General features: G+C 40.4%; 1 protein-coding gene across 7 annotated transcripts in view; it reads left to right on the forward strand.

Moving 5' to 3' along the window:
- Abl2 (ABL proto-oncogene 2, non-receptor tyrosine kinase) overlaps nt 1–18,381 on the forward strand; it is a 95,878-nt gene extending 77,497 nt beyond the window's left edge. For 4 of the 7 annotated variants that reach the window (XM_048356399.1, XM_048356400.1, XM_048356403.1 and 1 more), the window contains 9 exons: nt 1,390–1,685; nt 4,200–4,472; nt 5,618–5,702; nt 6,659–6,836; nt 7,387–7,571; nt 10,662–10,814; nt 11,606–11,695; nt 14,460–14,633; nt 15,149–18,381. In XM_048356399.1, coding sequence (XP_048212356.1) covers nt 1,390–1,685; nt 4,200–4,472; nt 5,618–5,702; nt 6,659–6,836; nt 7,387–7,571; nt 10,662–10,814; nt 11,606–11,695; nt 14,460–14,633; nt 15,149–16,848 — 3,134 coding nt within the window. In that variant the 3' untranslated portion in view covers nt 16,849–18,381. The remainder of the gene's footprint in view (nt 1–1,389; nt 1,686–4,199; nt 4,473–5,617; nt 5,703–6,658; nt 6,837–7,386; nt 7,572–10,661; nt 10,815–11,605; nt 11,696–14,459; nt 14,634–15,148) is intronic. The other 3 variants (XM_048356401.1, XM_048356402.1, XM_048356405.1) reach the window with 1 other exon arrangement.
- The last annotated feature ends 210 nt before the right edge of the window (nt 18,382–18,591 follow it).

Below are 18,591 nucleotides of genomic sequence, written 5' to 3' on the forward strand. Positions count from 1 at the left end.
AAAAAGATAGATTTTGATTATTTTGAGTTATTCCTTTACAAAGTCTTCACTGACCTGGTAACTTTTGAGACTTATGCCTTTGATTAATTTGCCTTTCTTCTGCTTTCTGATACTAGGAAGTAGATGTCATAGCTCCAGAGGCATATGTATTAAAGATAAGAGACTCTAAGGTGCTGCAAATATTCTTTAGCTTAACATTCATATATTGTTAATGATAGATACCTCTTTCACATCCCTTCTCTGTTTTGACAGAAAAAAGCTTCTATCTATGCACACATTTAGACCATGGAAGTCTAAACTTGAGGCTAACAACTTTAATGGGGAAATTAACAACATTGAAGTTGCTAGCACAGATACAGTGAAGAGAGTAGGGTTGTGGTTCCAACTAAGGAGTCTGCTTCCGTTTCCATGTGCTAATTTTAGAGGAATGGATAACAGTGAGTCATTCTTTGTGGGGAATAGCAGGGAAACTGGGAAACAATTACGGTTTTAAATCTTGATTCCTGGAAACTTAGGTCCTTTGGGAATCCTTACTGCATACTTGCATACTTCCAGCTCTACCTAGCCGTTTTCTTGGTGTAAATTAATTGTTTACTTTTATCAATGGCTTGTTGCTTTGGTGCCAAGTGAAAATTAGAAATAATTTTATATTTCACATTTCTTATTTCTAATCTTATTATCATTAATACTGAACCATATATCTAGGATTTTTTTGTTTGTTTTTTATTGGTACTGAGGGTCAAACCCTGCCTTGCGCTTTTTTTTTTTGCTAGTCCTGGGGCTTGAACTCAGGGACTTGAGCACTGTCCCTGGCTTCTTTTTGCTCAAGGCTAGCACTCTACCACTTGAGCCACAGCGCTACTTGTGGATTTTTCTGTTTTTATGGTGCTGAGGAATCAAACCCGAGGCTTCATGTGTGCGAGGTAAGTACTCTACCACTAGGCCATATTCCCAGCCCCTTCCTTGAGCTTCTTAAGGCATTCTACCACTGGAGCCACAACCCAGTGAAAATCAATGTATTTCTTTAATGTATTTTTCTTTTGAAGAGTGAACACTATTTGTTTCTAGCTATTTTGTAATCTTTCTATCTCTGTATGCCATCTTACCACAATACATAATTTTAATGAGGATTTTTTAAAGGTTGTATATAATTCCTTTAAAACCTATAGTCAATACTAGAGACAAACCATTTCTTATTTCTTATTGTGTTTCTGTGGTTGTAGCTACAAACTAAAACAGTAGTCAGGATGTGAATAGCCATCTATGATTTCAGTTTTTTTCTTGACAACATTGTCATAAATGTTTGTGATTCATTTTTCAATGAATTTAAACACTTCTTCAGTTTGAAACAGTCTTAACGTCTTTCATTCTGTGATAATTCATGGCCAGGTGAGAAGCTACGAGTCCTTGGTTACAACCAGAATGGCGAGTGGAGTGAAGTTCGCTCTAAGAATGGACAGGGTTGGGTACCAAGCAACTATATCACCCCAGTGAACAGCCTAGAAAAACATTCCTGGTACCATGGACCAGTGTCACGCAGTGCAGCAGAGTATCTTCTCAGCAGCCTGATCAATGGCAGTTTCCTGGTGCGAGAAAGTGAGAGCAGCCCTGGGCAGCTGTCTATCTCGCTCAGGTATGAGGGCCGTGTGTATCACTACAGGATCAATACCACCACAGATGGCAAGGTAAGAGTTACCAGTAACTACCTCTAGATGTGGACTGGCTCCTTTGTAGAAACAATACTCAGAGTAACTAAAGTGGAAAGTACTTTTTTTTTGGCCAGTCCTGGGGCTTGGACTCAGGGCCTGAGCACTGTCCCTGGCTTCTTTTTGCTCAAGGCTAACACTCTGCCACCTGAGCCACAGCGCCACTTCTGGCCATTTTCTATATATGTGGTGCTGGGGAATTGAACCCAGGGCCTCATGTATAGGAGGCAAGCACTCTTGCCACTAGGCCATATCCCCAGCCCGGAAAGTACTTTTTATGCATGAAATGAAATAAAATAATTTGCTAACTTTGTGAGTTAGAGCTTGCACTTTTCAGAAGTTTATTAATGCTATTTAGAAATTGTATATTAAGAGTATGTGGATAAGCTAGATTTAAAGATGAAAAATGAAATTTGTTGTATAAGCTCTTCTAATCACCAACACACAGATGTATACTCAATGTGTTGATGTAAGGCTAGAGGCATGGCTTGGTTGTTAAAGAGCTAGCTAGTGAGCAAAAGTGTCAGGACAAGAATCAGGACAGAAAAAAAGGAAGGAAGGAAACCAATACATTAATGTAAATGTATTCTTGAGAATTAGAATTACCTCCACTATAAGGTCCACAGAGGAAGAATTTAGGCTTCTGAGATTGGCATGTATTGCTAATCTATGTTAGTATAAATAAATAATTCTGTTATGTAGCAGTGTGCATATTAGGAAGACCAAGCATGTTAGAATGGATTCTTGTAATATAACTGCTATATTTTACAAATTATAAAGCCTGAGCTTAAGTAAGGTCTTATGTTGAACAGCAAGTTTAGGTTGAATCCTACCCCCACCCCCACTTTTTCTTTTTATATGATAGGCACTGCGGGGGGGAAGGCATTGATTTTTAAAGCCAGCAGACCCAGTTTGCTTTTTTAAGTATATAATTAATTAAATTTCTGGCCTTACATAAACCTCAATTTCCCTGTCACTTAGTAAATCCCATCCTATAGGATTGTTGTTGGGATTAAGTGAATAATTTTGCAAAACATAGTAACTCCTATGAAGTAGGAAATAAGTAGATTTCTAGCTTTCTTTTTTCTTTTTGTACCACCATATGGATATAGTATATTATAATGTGGCCCAAGCAAATAAAATCAGATAATTCATAAAAGAGACATAGTAGATAGTTTTTTTGTTTGTCCCTTTTCTCCCACCACTGCTGACAGAACAATTTCAATGAGGCATCATTTATTTTGCCTCATAGTTTCAGAGTTTTCAGTTCAAGGTCAGCTGGTTCAATTACTTTTAGGCTGTGGTAAAGCAGAATATCATGGTGAGGAGTAGGGAGTGCCTCAAAGGTGGCAGGAAGTAATTTGGAACATTATATGAACACCCCAGTGACTTGCTTCCTTCAGCTGGGTTTCATCAACTCCAATTTTGGAAAAAATGCCGTTGAATTATGAGTCCATCAATATACAATCCCCCATTGAGGTGAGAGTACTCAGTTCAATGATTAGATCCACCAGCTAGAAACTTCAACACTTGTGCCTTTTTGGAATACTTCATTTCTAAGCCATAACATATAAGTGCATGTGTGAGTCAGAATTCATGTGCAGGAATTTTGCTAGCAATATTATTTGTGATAGTACCCTCTTTTCCCGCTCCCCTTTTCTGGGGTTTGGACTCAGTATCTCATGCTCTCAGCTTATTTGAAGTTGGTGCTTTCCCAGTCTTTATGGCTCTTTGGTTATATTTCGGCAGCATCTCATATTTTTACCTAAGCTGATTTGGCCTACTTGGAAAGGATGATAGTCACATATCATTACACCCAGTTTTATTAGTTGAGATGTGGCCTTATGAACTTTTTGCTTAGGCTGATCTTGAAATGCAGTCCTCACTAACTCTGCCTCCAGTGTTGCTAAGATTGTAGGTGTAGCAACTGTGCCCATCCTAGAACATTTCTTTTTCACCTATTATATATATGAGGGTTCTACAGTCTTTACATTGTCATCATTGTTGACAAAGGATCTGTGTATCATAGACTGGCCTCAAACTCAAGATCCTCCTTCCTCACCTCTTGAGTTCTGGCAATTAAAGGTATACATCACTATGCTGGTCTCGGTTCTACAGTCTTGACGCTCAGAAATTATATGAATAATGAGCTTGATGATACATTTGTACCCCAAAGCATGGTTAATTTAGCAAGAGGAAGCAGGGAGGTTTAAGCTTAACTTGGCATTCTGTTTCCCCTCGCTGTGATCATTTAACTCTTTTGCCGTAACTCTTATTATCCTGTCTTTGTATTTCCAGGCAACAATGGCTCACACCTAGCTACTGAGGAGGCTGAGATCTGAGTATTGGTGTTTGAATCCAGTCCTGCTAGGAAAGTCCATAAGACCCTTAATCTCCAATTATCCATCAGAAAATAAGCCAGAAGTGGAGCTGTGGCTCCAGTGGTAGAGCACTAATCTCTTTTCAAATTATTTTGTCTCCTTTTCTCCTCAGGTATATGTGACTGCTGAGAGTCGCTTTAGCACCCTGGCAGAGCTTGTTCACCACCATTCCACGGTGGCTGATGGGCTGGTGACAACATTACACTATCCAGCACCCAAGTGTAATAAGCCAACAGTTTATGGTGTGTCCCCCATCCATGACAAATGGGAAATGGAACGAACAGATATTACTATGAAGCACAAGCTTGGAGGTGGTCAGTATGGAGAGGTTTACGTTGGCGTCTGGAAGAAATACAGCCTTACAGTTGCTGTGAAAACATTAAAGGTGGGTTGCTAAGAATTACAGTTTTCAGGCATCTTTTTGTGTGTGTGCTGAGTCACTTGGAAATAACAGCATTCCCTTTAACTTTGGAACTCTTCCACCCACTTGTGCCAAACACGTCTACAAATTGTGGTGATTAAACATAGAGCCATGCTGACAGTGCAGGGGCACAGTATTCACTGCAGTGCAGTGAGACCCACACATGGGACAGATTGTTTTTAGAAGCTGTTGATGTACATTTCAGTAGGAGTTTAGAAGAAAATTGTAAGTTAGTAAAGTAAATCAAGCTGTTTTGAGAAAGACCCCTGGTAGACAGAATTCTTCATGCATTATCTAAGAATCATGAGGTTTCTTATTCTGTTCTTTATCTCCCTTATATGCAATTAGATCCCCCCCCACTCCTTTTTGGGGGGAGTTGGGGTGATTTTTGAAGACATTATACAAAGAAGTCCAGGCTAGACTTGAATTCCTAATCCACATGCTCTGGCCTCCAGAATGGCTAGATTACTTCTGTTCTAAAATCTACAGAAATCTTTTTTATTCCCCAGATACTGTCCTTTCTCTTCTTTAAACATTACAATATAAAAATTACAGGGTTATCTAGCACTCAGTTCTTTGAAGATTTGCATTGTTTCTGAAGCCCTACATATCTCTCACATAGGCTTATTCTTCAGGTGTGAGTGGTGGTCAGTTCTGTTTATTAAGTATATCCTACATGTCCAGCAATGTGTGATGCTTGCAAATATGCATTGCTCCTTAAGAAATCTGTGGTCAAATCAGGAAGAGAAAACTATAAGCAGCTAATTATTCTGTCTCTTTATTCTAATACTAAAGTGTCTACAGAAATAAAAAAAACTGAATCATCCAGTTAAAGTCTCCCATGCTTCAGTTGATTACAGGACATAATTGTTAAGTTTTCTAGCCCTACTAATTTTTACTCCATTTTCTAATATTGTATAAGCTTAAATACATTATTCTTACTTGAATTTCTATAAAACATATTATATTGTAATAAGCTTTCTTAAATTAACATGCTAATATCTTCAGAAAAGCTATTCCCTTTGAAACTGAAGATGTGTGAGTTGACTGAATTTGGATGGAAGTTTTTCCCCTCTTCTCCCACCCCCCCCCCATTTCCCCCTTTTTAGGAAGACACCATGGAAGTAGAGGAGTTCCTAAAAGAAGCTGCAGTGATGAAGGAAATAAAACATCCTAATCTGGTACAACTATTAGGTGAGAAAGCCTGAACCACAGATTTCCTTCCTCAGATATTTTGTATATCCCCCAACCCTTTGTTACTACCTTCAGTTGCCTTTTCTATTTGAAAGAGAGAGAGAAAAAAAATAAATTTTAATTATTGGCATTGCTAGGATCTAGATCTAGGGAGGTGGCTCTACCACTTCAACCATGACCCTAGTCCTTCAGACCCTTTTTTTGAATCACTATTTGGAAGCCGCAAGTATGATTTACTTTTACAAATTATTTTTATAAGCTGGAGATTAGTCGTAATGTATCTGATATCATGTATGAGTCCTTATGTTCAACTCTTATCACCACACACACACACACAAATCAAAACCATTATTTTCATCAGTTGGTTTTGTGTTTAAAACAAAATAATAGTGGCCTGAGTTGATTTCACTGTATATATATATGTGACAAGATACCATAGCAAGAACTGTCAAATACTTTAACAAAATGCAGATATTAAATACAAAGCTATCAAAAAGAAGCAAATTAAAGATTGGGATCACATATATCAGCTTCCCTAAAGAAACCTTTGAATAACCCTTTTTCCATTTTTCAAGTTGGGTTTATTCAAATTGAGCTAAGTTTACCCAAGTTCTTGTTTTTCTTAATAAGGAATCTGCCTTTAGCATATCAGATCATTTCACTGATTACAATGTTTTTTTTTTTTTTTTTTTTTTTTGCCAGTCCTGGGCCTTGGACTCAGGGCCTGAGCACTGTCCCTGGCTTCTTCCCGCTCAAGGCTAGCACTCTGCCACTTGAGCCACAGCGCCGCTTCTGGCTGTTTTCTGTATATGTGGTGCTGGGGAATCGAACCTAGGGCCTCGTGTATCCGAGGCAGGCACTCTTGCCGCTAGGCTATATCCCCAGCCCTGATTACAATGTTTTTACAAGGAGTTTGAACACTTTCTAATAAATGAGTTTTATCTTTCATCTGTCAGGTGTGTGCACTTTGGAACCGCCGTTTTACATTGTGACTGAATACATGCCATATGGGAATCTGCTTGATTATCTTCGAGAATGTAACCGAGAAGAGGTGACTGCAGTTGTACTCCTTTACATGGCCACTCAGATTTCTTCTGCAATGGAGTATTTAGAGAAGAAGAATTTCATCCATAGGTATGTAAAACCTGGTTATTGCCTGAGACTAATCAGGAAAGCACTTTGCTTGATATGATCATAAAGAAAAGTAAACTTCCCAGATGATTTAAAGGAAGTTGTTCTCTCTTTCACAGGACCTTTTATGTCATTTCCAACTTTTAAAACCTGTTGTGTTCTGTTAAAGTCTGTAGTTTGGAAACAGAGATCTCTATTTTGTCCAGCACTATGATCCTATTGCTCCATCTAGTGGCTGGTTTTTAAAAACATCATCTCTCTTTGAGTAAAACTTTGTAGGAAAAAAATCTGTAGTCCACTATATCCTATCTTGATATGAAGACAAATTTATTTTTATAAAACTCTCCTTATTCAGTATTATATAATTGCTTCTTGATAAATACTGTACAAGTGATACAAATTAGGCTTTCTATCACGTTAGTGATTACAATAAAATACATCTTTGTTGGTTAGTCCTCTCTTACCAACTCTGCTTATAGCACAAAGAACCAATAACAAAGCAAGCATTCATGGCCATTTTTCTCACGATCTGAATGGGTCCTATTTCTCACAGAGATCTTGCAGCACGCAACTGCCTAGTGGGAGAAAACCATGTGGTTAAAGTAGCTGACTTTGGCTTAAGTAGACTGATGACTGGAGATACCTATACTGCTCATGCTGGAGCCAAATTTCCAATTAAGTGGACAGCACCAGAGAGTCTTGCCTATAATACCTTCTCAATTAAATCAGATGTCTGGGGTAAGGTTGGCATGTTTTCCTTGATGTTATTTTATTTTTCTCATAACGAATCTCAGTTCTTTTGAGAGCCTGCCTACCTCCCTCCTTTCCTCCTTCCCTCCTTTTCCTTCCCTCTGCCTCCCTCCCTTTTTTTCTCACTCCTCCTCTTGTATACCTGTACCATGTACCATATCCTCTTCTACCTGTATCATGTCTTGATCTCAGGGCTTCAGGCTCTAACTTGACTTGCTTGCTCACAGCTGGTGTAATACCACTTGAGCCATGCCTTCAGTCTGACATTTGGCTGGTTAATTGTACATAGAATCTCTTGGACTTTTCTGCCCAGGCTAGCTTTGAACCTCAATCCTTTGATCTCAGTCTCCTGTGTAGCCAGGCTTACTCACATGAGCCATTAGTGTGTGGCTTAGAGCTTCTCTTTTATATGATACTGAAAACAGGAAGTGTCCCGTCCCCCTCCCCCCCCCCGCAAAAAAAAATGCTGGACATGACTGTACATGCCTATAACCATAGTATTTTGCAGGCTGAGGTGGGAGAATTACAAGTTTGAGGCCATTCTAGGCTACATATCAAAACACTGTCTCAAAAATTCAAGGGATGCAGTTCATCAATAGAGTACTTGCCTAGCATACAAAATAACTGGATTGGGCTGGGAATATGGCCTAGAGGCAAGAGTGCTTAACTTGTATACTTGAAGACCTGGGTTCGATTCCCCAGCACCACTTATACAGAAAATGGCCAGAGGTGGTGCTGTGGCCCAAGTGGCAGAGTGCTAGCCTTGAGCAAAAAGAAGCCAGGGACGGTGCTCAGGCCCTGAGTTCAAGGCCCAGGACTGGCAAAAAAACAAACAAACAAAATAACTCGATTAAATTTTTTAAAAAGAAAGAAAAAACAGTACTAGAGCTGGGAGCAGTAGTACATGTCTATACTTCTAACTATTCCATAAGCTGAGCTGGGAAATTATTTAAGCCCAAGAGTTTGAAACCCACCAGGGCAACATTGTGAGAGCCTCCCCTCCCTTCAAAGACTTGTAATGTACATCTCACATTGTTTTGAACTTTTAATAGTGCTTTGTTAAAAGCCATGGTAAGTTTTTTTTTTCTTTTTCTAGAATTTTATCTCGTTTCTAGTAGGAACCTAATAGTTAGAACAAGCTGGTATTTGGATTATGAGCCCACAGAAATAAAGGAGAGAGAGAGAGAGAAAGAGAGAGAGAGAGAGAGAGGGAGAGAGAGTCCCCGTCCGCCTGCCTCCCTGTCTGCCTGAGAGAGAGAGAATGTTTATGTGTATGTTGGTCCAATGGGTAGAATTCAGGGCCTCTGGGCACTGTCCCTGAGCTTTTTTGCTCAAGGCTTTATCATTTGAGCCATAGATCTACCTCCAACTTTTTTTTTTTTGGTGGTTAAATAGAGATAATAATCTCAGGGGCTTTCCTTGATGAACTTGCTTAAAGCCATGATACTCAGATATCAGCCTCCTGAATAGCTACAATTATAGGTATGAGCCACCACCTAGCCTAAGTCTTTTTTTTTTTTTTGGCCAGTCATGGGCCTTGGATTCAGGGCCTGAGCACTGTCCCTGGCTTCTTCCCGCTCAAGGCTAGCACTCTGCCACCTGAGCCACAGCGCCCCTTCTGGCTGTTTTCCATATATGTGGTGCTGGGGAATCGAACCGAGAGCTTCATGTGTAGGAGGCAAGCGCTCTTGCCACTAGGCCATAGTCCCAGCTCCGCCTAAGTCTTTTTTTTTAAGCCCGTGCTGGGGCTTGGACTCAGGGCCTGAGCAATGACCCTGGCTTCCTTTTGCTCAAGGCTGGGACTCTACCACTTGAGCCATAGCGCCACTTCTGACTTGTTTCTGTTTGTGTGGTTCTAAGGAATTGAACCCAGAGTTTGCTGCATGCAAGGCAAGCCCTCTACCGTTAAGCCATATTCCCTGCCCCCTAAGTCATTTGACTAAAAATCTCATTATGAAATTTGGTTACAACTAAGTTATAACAAAATAAGCTCCTTCCTTCCTCCCCTCCCCTTTCCCTTTCCCTTTCCCTTTCCCTTTCCCTTTCCCTTTCCCTTTCCCTTTCCCTTTCCCTTTCCTCCTTCCCTTTCCTCCTTCCCTCATCTCTTCTCTTCTCCTTTTCTCCTCTCCTTTTTCCTCTTTTCTCTTTTGGATACTACTAGAGTTGAAACTCCAGAGCCTATGTATGGTTACTTAGCTTGCTTGTTCAGCTGGTGCTCTACCACTTGAGCTACAACTGAGTTTTTGCTGAGTATGTTGGAAATCAAAGTCTAATGGACTTTCCTGCTTAGGCTGTACTTGAACTTTGATCCTTTAGCTTTCAGACTCAAGTGTGTAATTTTACAGGCATGAGCCACTAGTAATAGCTGTGATTACTTTTCTCTGCTGAAATTTTTATTTGCTTTCAAATGAATTGTTCTTTGTGTTATATTTTACTAGCTCATTTTAAAATCATGAAACTAGGGGCTGGGGATATAGCCTAGTGGCAAGAGTGCCTGCCTCGGATACACGAGGCCCTAGGTTTGATTCCCCAGCACCACATATACAGAAAACGGCCAGAAGCGGCGCTGTGGCTCAAGTGGCAGAGTGCTAGCCTTGAGCGGGAAGAAGCCAGGGACAGTGTTCAGGCCCTGAGTCCAAGGCCCAGGACTGGCCAAAAAAAAAAAAAAAAAAAAAAAAATCATGAAACTCATTAAATAGATCAAAGACTATTCTGGGGCTAGAAGCATGGTTCAGCAAGTATGAGACCCTGAGACCAAACCCCTAATAGAGTAAAATAAAATTACAAAGACTGTTCTATGAGTAGTTGGATTATGCCACATACTTTTTATATTGGTCATAATTTATTATCCCACATTGTACTAAAGAAAACCTAAATAAAAGTTAAAAAAAATTTCTGCAGTATTACTATAGCAGGAACCTTACCAGTCATTAAGAACTGGTATAGGATATATTAATGTTGTAATAAGCATTTATAACTATGACTCAGAATTTTAAAGAGTAGTTACTTAATGAGAATAAAGTAACTAATACAAAAGATGAAAAAATAAGCTTTTTTTTTTTTCATTCCTTCATGTAGCTTTTGGTGTATTGTTGTGGGAAATTGCTACCTATGGAATGTCACCATATCCAGGAATTGACCTATCTCAGGTTTATGACCTATTAGAAAAAGGATATCGAATGGAACAACCTGAAGGGTGCCCTCCTAAGGTTTATGAACTTATGAGAGCATGTGAGTATTTTTGCATAGTTTAATTTTGAAACAGTAATTCAGTATGGTTACCAAAATTGGAAACGTTTTGCTAGAATTGAATCTAGACTCATATTTAAAGGGCTTGTTATTGGTTAGCCAGCTGGCACAACATTTGATACACCATTGAATCTTATTGGAATCCTAAGAATAGTTGTCTATGGCCCAAAATAATTGCACTGTTATTTTTTTAATTGTATCTTTAGTAAGAAATTGGGTGCACAAATTAAGTTAAGGAAGGAATGCTAGATAAAATGTTTGCTAAAGCGTATAGATAATGTATAAAAGTAGCCTCAGTGATGAGTGAATAAAAAGATCTGACTGAAGATTATAAATAAGGCAATGAATAGTAATTGCAGCTGTTTGAACATAAATCTTTATATTATTTTCTCATTAAATATTGACAAATATGAACTGTACTTTTCTCATTTCCTGTTAAATTTGTACTTGATTCTGTGTTACATTAAGTTTGAAAACATGATTCATTTGCTTTATCTTTCTACTTCTTCAAAAAAAAACTTGGTCATTTTTCTCACTTCCATTCACTTCTGTATAGTGGAGGGAATAGCAGCCAAGATTAAATGAAAGGACCAGCATTGGGGAGTAGGCTCTTATATTTATATGTCTGGAACTGAGAAGCAGTTTCATTAGTACCATAATGAGCATCCCTTAGCTCTACTTGATGATGAGTGGACTTCATTTTCTTGGCTGCCACTGAATATGTAATCCTCATACCGAGAAAGGTCTTGATATTGTGGTATTATGACATACAGGCTGGAAGTGGAGCCCTGCTGACAGACCTTCTTTTGCTGAAACTCACCATGCTTTTGAAACCATGTTCCATGACTCCAGCATTTCTGAAGGTGAGAATCTAGTGGACTTACCATTGACTACTAGGTGGATGGTAATAGATTGATGGCAACTAGCTCGAACTACTTTGCAAAAATAGTTCTTAAACTTTCTATCTGTTTGAAGATCATGAGTTAACTTTTTTCAATGAGTTTATTGCCCTTTATTGTGTTGTTGCTTCTTTTTCACTTTTCAATTATATCTCATTTTTGCAATTATTATCTCACTGAAACTACATTTTAACTTGAAATTAGTTCAGTCTCACTCTAAATAAAATTAATAAATTTACTAGCTCTCTACCTTTTGGTACAGAGAAAAAGAAAAATATTTCGCAGCTGCACCACCTCTAAAATACTCCAACTAGGTGTTTGTAATCCCACGTACTTGCATGGTTATAGGAAGATCTCAATACACTGCCAATCATGGGCAAAAACAAGAGATCCTATCTGAATAATAACTTAAGAATAAAAAATTGTTGGGGGCATGGCCCAAGTTTTAGAGTACCTGCATGTCAATAGTAAGATCCTAAATCCATAGTACTCCCCCAAAAAGTCAGCTATTTTTTTCTTTTTTCCTTTTTGGCCAGTTCTGGGGCTTGAACTCAGGGCCTAGGCACTGTCCTTGAGCTTCTTACCACTTGAGCCACAGCATCACCTCTGGCCTTTTCTGGTTATATGGTACTGAGGAATTGAATGCAGGGCTTAATGCATGCTAGGCAAGCACTCTACTACAAAGCCACATTCCCAGACTCAAAAGTCAGCTTTCTAAACTACAGATACCAAAACAGAACACAGTCATAAAGGCAATATCTGGAAATTCCCATTTCTACAAATATCTGAAGAAAATCAGATAAAAATAAGATTTAGCTACAAGAGCATAATTGCTTATATTGAAAAATATGGATTTGATGTGGTGATGTATGACTGTAATGCTACTTTCTTGGAGGTACAGACAGAAAGATCTTCTGTTGTTGTTGTTGTTGTTGTCCTGTGGTTGAATTCAGGAACTGAGTACGGTCCCTGAGGTTTTTGTTCAAGGGTAATGCTCTACCACTTGAGCCCAAGCTCCACTTCTGCCTTTTTTCTGGTCTTATAGACTTTTCTGCCCATGCTGGCCTTGAACCGTAGTCCTCAGATCTCAACCTACTGAGTAGCTAGCATTACAGGCAAGAGCCAACAGTGCCTGGATCTTGAGTTCAAGGCCAGTCTGGGAAAATTTTTGAGACCATGTCTTAAAACAAACTAAAAAACGAAAGGACAGCCCAGATATCCTACAGTAGATGAATGGATCCAAAAAATGTGGTATCTGTGTTGTAAGGAAATTCAGTCACAAGAAACAGAGAAGCCACCACTTAAAAGGACAATGTATGAGTCTTTATTGGAGAGCCGGAGGACTGCTGGTGGATTCACGTCTCAAAGACAAACACAAAAGTTCAATGCGGGGCTGGGAATATGGCCTAGTGGCAAGAGTGTTTGCCTCCTTAGCACCACATATATAGAAAACGGCCAGAAGTGGCACTGTGGCTCAAGTGGCAGAGTGCTAGCCTTGAGCAAAAAGAACCCAGGGACAGTGCTCAGGCCCTGAGTCCAAGGCCCAGGACTGGCAAAAAAAAGTTCAATGCCTATTTGCATCTGATAATAAAATAATACTTATCGAGATAAACTCCAGGAGATGGAAATAAGAACTTTTTCCTTTGTTGTTGGTTTCTTTTCTTTCCTTTTTGTCTTGTTTGTTTATCTGTCTTTGGGAATTTAAGGAGGGCACATAAATAGAGGGACTAATGGTGAACAAATGGTACAAAGTGGTACTCAGTAGATGCTTTGTAGAAAATGAACTATACAACTTGTGGGTGGGGATGAGAGGGAAAAACTGGGAGAAAGAAAGGGAATGGGTGACGTTGTTCAAAAAGAAATGTACTATTTACCTGACATATGTAACTAAACATCTAAACATCACCTTTATAATATATATGTACATATATATACACATACATATATGTGTGTACATATACATATTATGGTTGGTTGTGGGGCTCGAACTAGAGGCCTGAGTGCTATACCTCAGCTCTTTTTGCTCAAGGCTAGCACTCTTCCACTTGAGGTATAGCACCACTTCCAGTTTTCTAGTGGTTAATTGAACATAAGAGTCTCACAGACTTTCTTGCCCCAGCTGGCTTTGAACTGTGATCTTCAGATCTTAGCCTCACGAGTAGCTAGAATAACAGGCGTGAACCACCATCACCTGGCTATAATAACAATTATAAAAAGAAAAAAAAAAAGGACAGGGATCCTGCCTCATGAGGAAGAATACTTGCTTGCCCAGTATGTGTGATGCCTTAGGTTCAATCCCCAGTACAGAAAAAAAAAATGATCCAAATGATCTATATGCATTTGAAACCATGCTTAACATCACTTGCCACAAGATGTACAAATTAAACCACAGTCTACCACAGTGTGCCTATAAGAAATTAAAATCACACAAATAATGCCGACAGCATCTAATTTGGTAAACATGACTAAAATTTTTTTGTATACTGCTAGTGTGAGTCCAGGTTATGATAGCTGTTTTTGGACAATTTAGCATGACTACATAAAGCTGAATTACATGTACTGTGTAACCTAGCTGGGACTATATGCATGTTCCACTGTACCTAGCTGCAACTATACACTTTTCTATTCTGTTATCCATTGTTCGTCAGTTGTATGCTTTTTCTGAAGAGAAAAATTCTCTTTCTCTGCCATAAAATTGTCTTCATTGACCCTTTTGTGGTTTTCACAGAGGTAGCTGAGGAGCTTGGGAGAGCTGCCTCCTCCTCATCTGTTGTTCCATACCTGCCCAGATTACCTATACTTCCTTCAAAGACAAGAACACTGAAGAAACAGGTAGAGAACAAAGAGAACATTGAAGGGTCCCAAGATGCCACAGAAGATCCTGCTTCCAGTTCAGCACCAGGTAGAATCAGAATAGAAACTGCCTTACTTAAAGAGTTTTAGGGCTTGGTGCTGTTGTCCCTGCTTTCATGCACTTTTTGTCTAAGAACAGCAAGGTGGCTCTGGTCTTTTGTCCCTCATTGCTATTACTGGCAGTCCTGTCAAAGGCCTAGTACATAATTCTGTCATCCACTCCATTTCTTAAGCTCCTGGCTCCCACATAGATCCCATGCTTCCAATTTGCAGGGGCATAGGGGGAAAGCACTCCTTTACTGAGCCTTATAGATAATGCCAGGTTTATTCACTCTAAGAGAAAAGATGAATGCTAAAGTGATAATCAACAGGTTATTTCTCCCCATCAAAATCTGTATCACATTTGGAACAACAATCACTATGAAATGATAGTGTGTTAGTTAATTTTTTCTGAGTAATGACAGCACCTGACAAGAACTGACAGATCTTTTATAAGGGAGCCTTAGTCACTGTAATAGTTTCACTTCTTGTCTTTCACATTATTGATTTTCTGTTTCTCATCAGGGTTCATTAGAAGTGCACAGGCCTCCTGTGGGTCCCCAGCCCTGCCTCGAAAGCAAAGAGACAAATCACCCAGTAGCCTCTTGGAAGATGCCAAAGAGACCTGCTTCACCAGAGATAGGAAGGGGGGCTTCTTCAGCTCCTTCATGAAGAAGAGAAATGCTCCCACACCCCCTAAACGCAGCAGCTCCTTTCGAGAAATGGAGAATCAGCCCCACAAGAAATACGAACTCACGGGTAACTTCTCATCTGTTGCTTCTCTACAGCATGCTGATGGGTTCTCTTTCACTCCTGCCCAGCAAGAGGCCAATCTAGCACCTCCGAAGTGCTATGGGGGGAGCTTTGCACAGAGGAACCTCAGTAATGATGACAGTGGAGGGGGTGGGTGGTCTGGCATCACAGGCTTCTTTACACCTCGCTTAATCAAAAAGACACTTGGCTTACGAGCAGGTAAACCCTCAGCCAGTGATGACACTTCCAAGCCTTTTCCGAGGTCAAACTCTACATCTTCCATGTCCTCAGGGCTTCCAGAGCAGGACAGGATGGCAATGACCCTTCCCAGGAACTGCCAGAGGTCCAAACTCCAGCTTGAAAGAACAGTGTCCACCTCTTCTCAACCAGAAGAGAATGTGGACAGGGCCAATGACGTGCTTCCAAAAAAGTCAGAGGACAGTGCTGCTCCAACCAGGGAGAGACCAAAAGCCAAACTGTTGCCCAGAGGAGCCACAGCCCTTCCTCTGAGAGCTCCCTCTGGGGATCCAGCCATTACAGAGAAGGACGCTTCAGGGGTGGGGGTGGCTGGAGTAGCAACTACCCCCAAGAGTAAGGAGAAGAATGGTGGTTCACGACTTGGGGTGGCTGGAGTTGCAGAGGATGGAGAGCAGCCAGGTTGGTCTTCTCCAGCCAAGGCTGCATCTATCCTCCCAACCACTCACAACCACAAAGTGCCAGTCCTAATCTCACCCACTCTGAAACACACTCCAGCTGACGTGCAGCTCATTGGCACAGACTCTCAGGGGAATAAATTCAAGCTCTTATCTGAGCATCAGGTCGCATCGTCTGGAGACAAGGACCGACCTCGACGGGTAAAACCAAAGTGTGCCCCACCTCCACCACCAGTGATGAGACTACTGCAGCATCCATCTGTATGCTCAGACCCTGCAGAAGAGCCAGCTGCCCCAACTGTAGGACAGCCCACTTCAGAAACCCAGGAAGGAGGAAAAAAGGCAGCTACAGGAACTGTGCCCAGCAGTGGGAAACCTGTGAGGCCAGCCATGCCTCCACCTCAAGTGCCTCTGCCCACACCTTCCATCTCGCCAGCCAAAATAGCCAATGGCACAGCAGGTACTAAAGTGGCTCTGAGAAAAACCAAACAGACTTCTGAGAAAATCTCAGCAGACAAAATCAGCAAAGAGGCCCTGCTGGAATGTGCTGACCTACTGTCCAGTGCGATTACGGAACCTGTACCCAATAGCCAGCTGGTAGACACTGGACACCAGCTGCTTGACTACTGCTCAGGCTATGTGGACTGCATTCCTCAAACTCGCAATAAATTTGCCTTCCGAGAGGCAGTGAGCAAACTGGAACTCAGTCTGCAGGAGCTGCAGGTTTCTTCAGCAGTCACTAGTGTACCTGGGGCAAACCCTGTCCTTAATAACTTATTGTCATGTGTACAGGAAATCAGTGATGTGGTACAAAGGTAGCCACTGTTAGCCTAACAGGAGATGCACACATTTCTGAGGGAGAGGGACTTGTTTCCCTTTGATCTTGTTTTTAAAAAAGTGAGAGACTGATACTTGAGTGTGTTTATGTGAAGTACCTCAGATCCCTGGGTTCTCACGTTTACAGGTTCATCTCAAATCACAAAAGGCAAGCCACATAAGTATGAGAGTGGTAAATTCAGTGAGGGAAAGACGGTGGAAAAGGTTGGAAGCTGCACTGGAAAATCAGGGAACTTGCATCTGTCGTAAAAAGAAGAAACATAGCCCTTTTCCTGCCTGGAAGAATAAACATGCAAGTCTGGGCTACACTCAGTCAGGCACCTGTCTGGGCTCTGGTAGTGTAATTGTGCTCCAAGTCTCTCAATGATTGTGGAGAAGAATAGAAATGTAACATGAGGTTCTATTCAAGATTGTTGGAGGTGGCTTTTGGCCTTGCTTCCACAGGTCATTGCTGCTGTAGTAAGAACTGCAAATCAGATTACATGAGTTCAAAACAAGGAAATATGGCCCTGTCTTTCTGTTCCTATCCTGATTTTTATTGTTGCATTAGTTGGTGCAGGAAAGAAAGAATGCTGAAAAATTTAAAGCAGTCATTTTCCCCAGTCTCTAGTGCATTGTTTACTATGGACCAGGATTGACGTTCTGCTTTGTTGGTGACTATTGGTAAACTTTATGTATAACGGTCTACTTAATGGTTCTTCTCTGCCCCTTGCCTGGCAAACTGTCTCCCTTTATTTCTAGCAGCATTCAGGGCATTAAACCAACATTGATTTTGAAAATAGTGGCCACTACAGGTTTTCACAGGGAATCCTTTTTTGTGTCAGTACCCTTGCACAATGATAAATTGGCCAAGGACATGAGCCGTTGTGTACTTAACTAAGATCTAGCTAAGCCAAGAGGCTTGCGACTGAAAGGAGCTAGGTTGGTCAAAATGGCTTTTCCTCTGTACCTTTTTTTCCCTTCTCATCTTAAAGCCAATCTGGGTGGACCTAGGGAAAGGTATTCTCTCAGTTACCCGCACATATTTTCACATGCTCTTCTCTGACCACTTTTTTGTCCCACCCCCATCATTGTGCTTGTTTGTGTCATTCACATTGGGAATATTATTTATTTTGTATTTCACCTCAATTTAATTACAGAGTGCAGATTTGGAGGAATCTGGGTTTTGGAGTAACAGACCCTGGGGAACTAGTAACTTAATCTTCAAATGTGTTTGCCCTCAAGAAATAGGCATTTTTCTCCTGCTACTGAAATTGTGGAAGCTAAGTAGGATGGCTTAGAACTGAATCTGATGGGTTAGACATTAATAATGTTCTTGGTATCAAGTTTTGCTCCAGTTTCTCCTTTTTTTTTAATGCTTTATGAACACTGTACTCCCCAAAGAGAACCCAATGCAAAATATTTTAAATTTTTTTCTTCAGAATAATTTCAGATGTATGATAGGAATTCAACATTGAACAGCATGTTTTCTTCCTGGCTTTGTTATTGTTCTCCTGCCAAACCACAGCCCCATATCATAATCTATTAAATGAAGGTAATGGTACATGTTCTCAAGGGTGTTTTGCAAATAAGTATGTAGCTATCCCATGGAGGGTGTCTCTGGAGATCACTTGTAGTTCAGTGCTGTTACAGTGATTTGTTTTTTATTTTCTTGGCCAAGCAGCAGATACTGTTGGTTGAGCTTATATTGAGAATAGTATACTAAGGGTAAAGCTATTTTGGATA

This window comes from Perognathus longimembris, chromosome 11 (assembly GCF_023159225.1).
Source record: "Perognathus longimembris pacificus isolate PPM17 chromosome 11, ASM2315922v1, whole genome shotgun sequence".
Lineage (NCBI taxonomy): Eukaryota > Metazoa > Chordata > Mammalia > Rodentia > Heteromyidae > Perognathus > Perognathus longimembris.